This window comes from Anoplopoma fimbria, chromosome 18 (genome assembly GCF_027596085.1).
Source record: "Anoplopoma fimbria isolate UVic2021 breed Golden Eagle Sablefish chromosome 18, Afim_UVic_2022, whole genome shotgun sequence".
NCBI lineage: Eukaryota > Metazoa > Chordata > Actinopteri > Perciformes > Anoplopomatidae > Anoplopoma > Anoplopoma fimbria.
The window spans coordinates 13282202-13283707 of NC_072466.1; the positions used below are offsets into that span (position 1 = coordinate 13282202).

Below are 1506 nucleotides of genomic sequence, written 5' to 3' on the forward strand. Positions count from 1 at the left end.
CGTCCTCCTCCATGGACTATTAGCGCAGCGACTTAAAGTACTGTTCTAATATTAGACACACGAGTCGGATATTTGCTCCTCTGCACATCAGAGCTGTCAGACCACCTTAAATACATTTTTTTTTCTGCAACCGTAAAGGATTGGAGAGGACAAGGTGACGTATTTACCTTCCGGACTATTTTTGCTCTTAAAAGCTGGGAACTGAGAGTGAGAGACAGCAGGTGCCCTCGCCATGGTGTTGCCACCCCCAGACAAACGCCACGTGTGCCTGACCACCATCGTCATCATGACCAGCATGGCCTTCATGGACGCCTACCTGGTGGAGCAGAACCAGGGTCCAAGGAAGATTGGTGTGTGTATTATAGTGCTGGTAGGGGATGTATGCTTCCTCATAGTGCTGCGATATGTGGCAGTGTGGGTCGGTGCCGAAGTGCGCACCGCCCGACGAGGATACGCCATGATCCTCTGGTTTCTGTACATCTTTGTCCTGGAGATCAAACTCTACTTTGTCTTTCAGAATTGCAAGGCAGACAAGAAGAGTTTGGAGACGGTGGCCCGGAAGGCTTTGACGTTGTTATTATCCGTATGTGTACCAGGCTTATACTTGGTTCTAGTGGCTCTGGATAGTATGGAATATGTGAGAACTTTCCGGAAGAAGGAGGACATGAGGAGTCGCCTATTCTGGGTGGCTCTGGACCTGCTGGACCTGCTGGATATCCAGGCCAACCTGTGGGAGCCCCAGCGGACAGGCCTGCCCATTTGGGCCGAGGGCCTGATGTTTTTCTACTGCTACATCCTGCTGCTCATCCTGCCCTGCGTGTCGCTCAGTGAAATCAGCATGCAGGGGGAGCACATGTCGCCCCAGAAGATGATGCTGTACCCGGTCCTGAGCCTGGTCACCATAAACGTGGTAACCATCCTCATACGAGGTGTGAACATGGTGCTGTTTCAGGACAGCCGTGTTTCCACCATCTTTGTCGGAAAGAACGTGGTCGCGATCGCCACCAAGGCGTCCACCTTCCTGGAGTACCGCAGACAGGTGAAGGAGTTCCCCCACCCGCAGAACGCCATGGCACTAGAGCTGCAGCAGAACAGCCACACGCAGCCGCTGCCCAACGCCACTAGTTTGCCACATGAACCTTCGCCGGCACAGGACGTCATTGACACATGACCGCCAGCGCTGGACTGAGTGCCATTAAAAACTGACTGCTTTTTATGGAAACTCCAGGAGTAGAGGTAGATGGAGAAATCAGCTGAATGACAGGATGATATTCTAGACTTGTCAAGCCCACATGAACTGCTGTGAAACCATAAAAGAGATTTTCAGCATCACCTGCCTGTCAGAACATTCTGTAAATCTACACTTGACTATGAAGTGCAGCGTGCAGACTTTGAAATCAAGTCAAAGGTTTTTATTGTGCCATTGTGTTTTTAATTGTTTCAAAAGTTTTAAAAGTTCAATCTTTATTAGAGACAATCTCCACAGCGCAAAGCCCGGTGACATTA

At 50.3% G+C, this 1506-nt stretch overlaps 1 protein-coding gene across 1 annotated transcript; it reads left to right on the top strand.

The window, feature by feature from the left end:
- The first annotated feature begins 232 nt into the window (after positions 1–232).
- On the top strand, positions 233–1171 carry tmem121ab (transmembrane protein 121Ab). Its single transcript, XM_054618989.1, has one exon. It carries the CDS (start codon positions 233–235, stop codon positions 1169–1171), a length of 939 nt encoding a protein of 312 aa, XP_054474964.1.
- The last annotated feature ends 335 nt before the right edge of the window (positions 1172–1506 follow it).

What these genes read in the sequence shown, in the direction of transcription:
- tmem121ab (XM_054618989.1), top strand. Translation starts at nt 233, where the DNA reads ATGGTGTTGCCACCCCCAGACAAACGCCACGTGTGCCTGACCACCATC.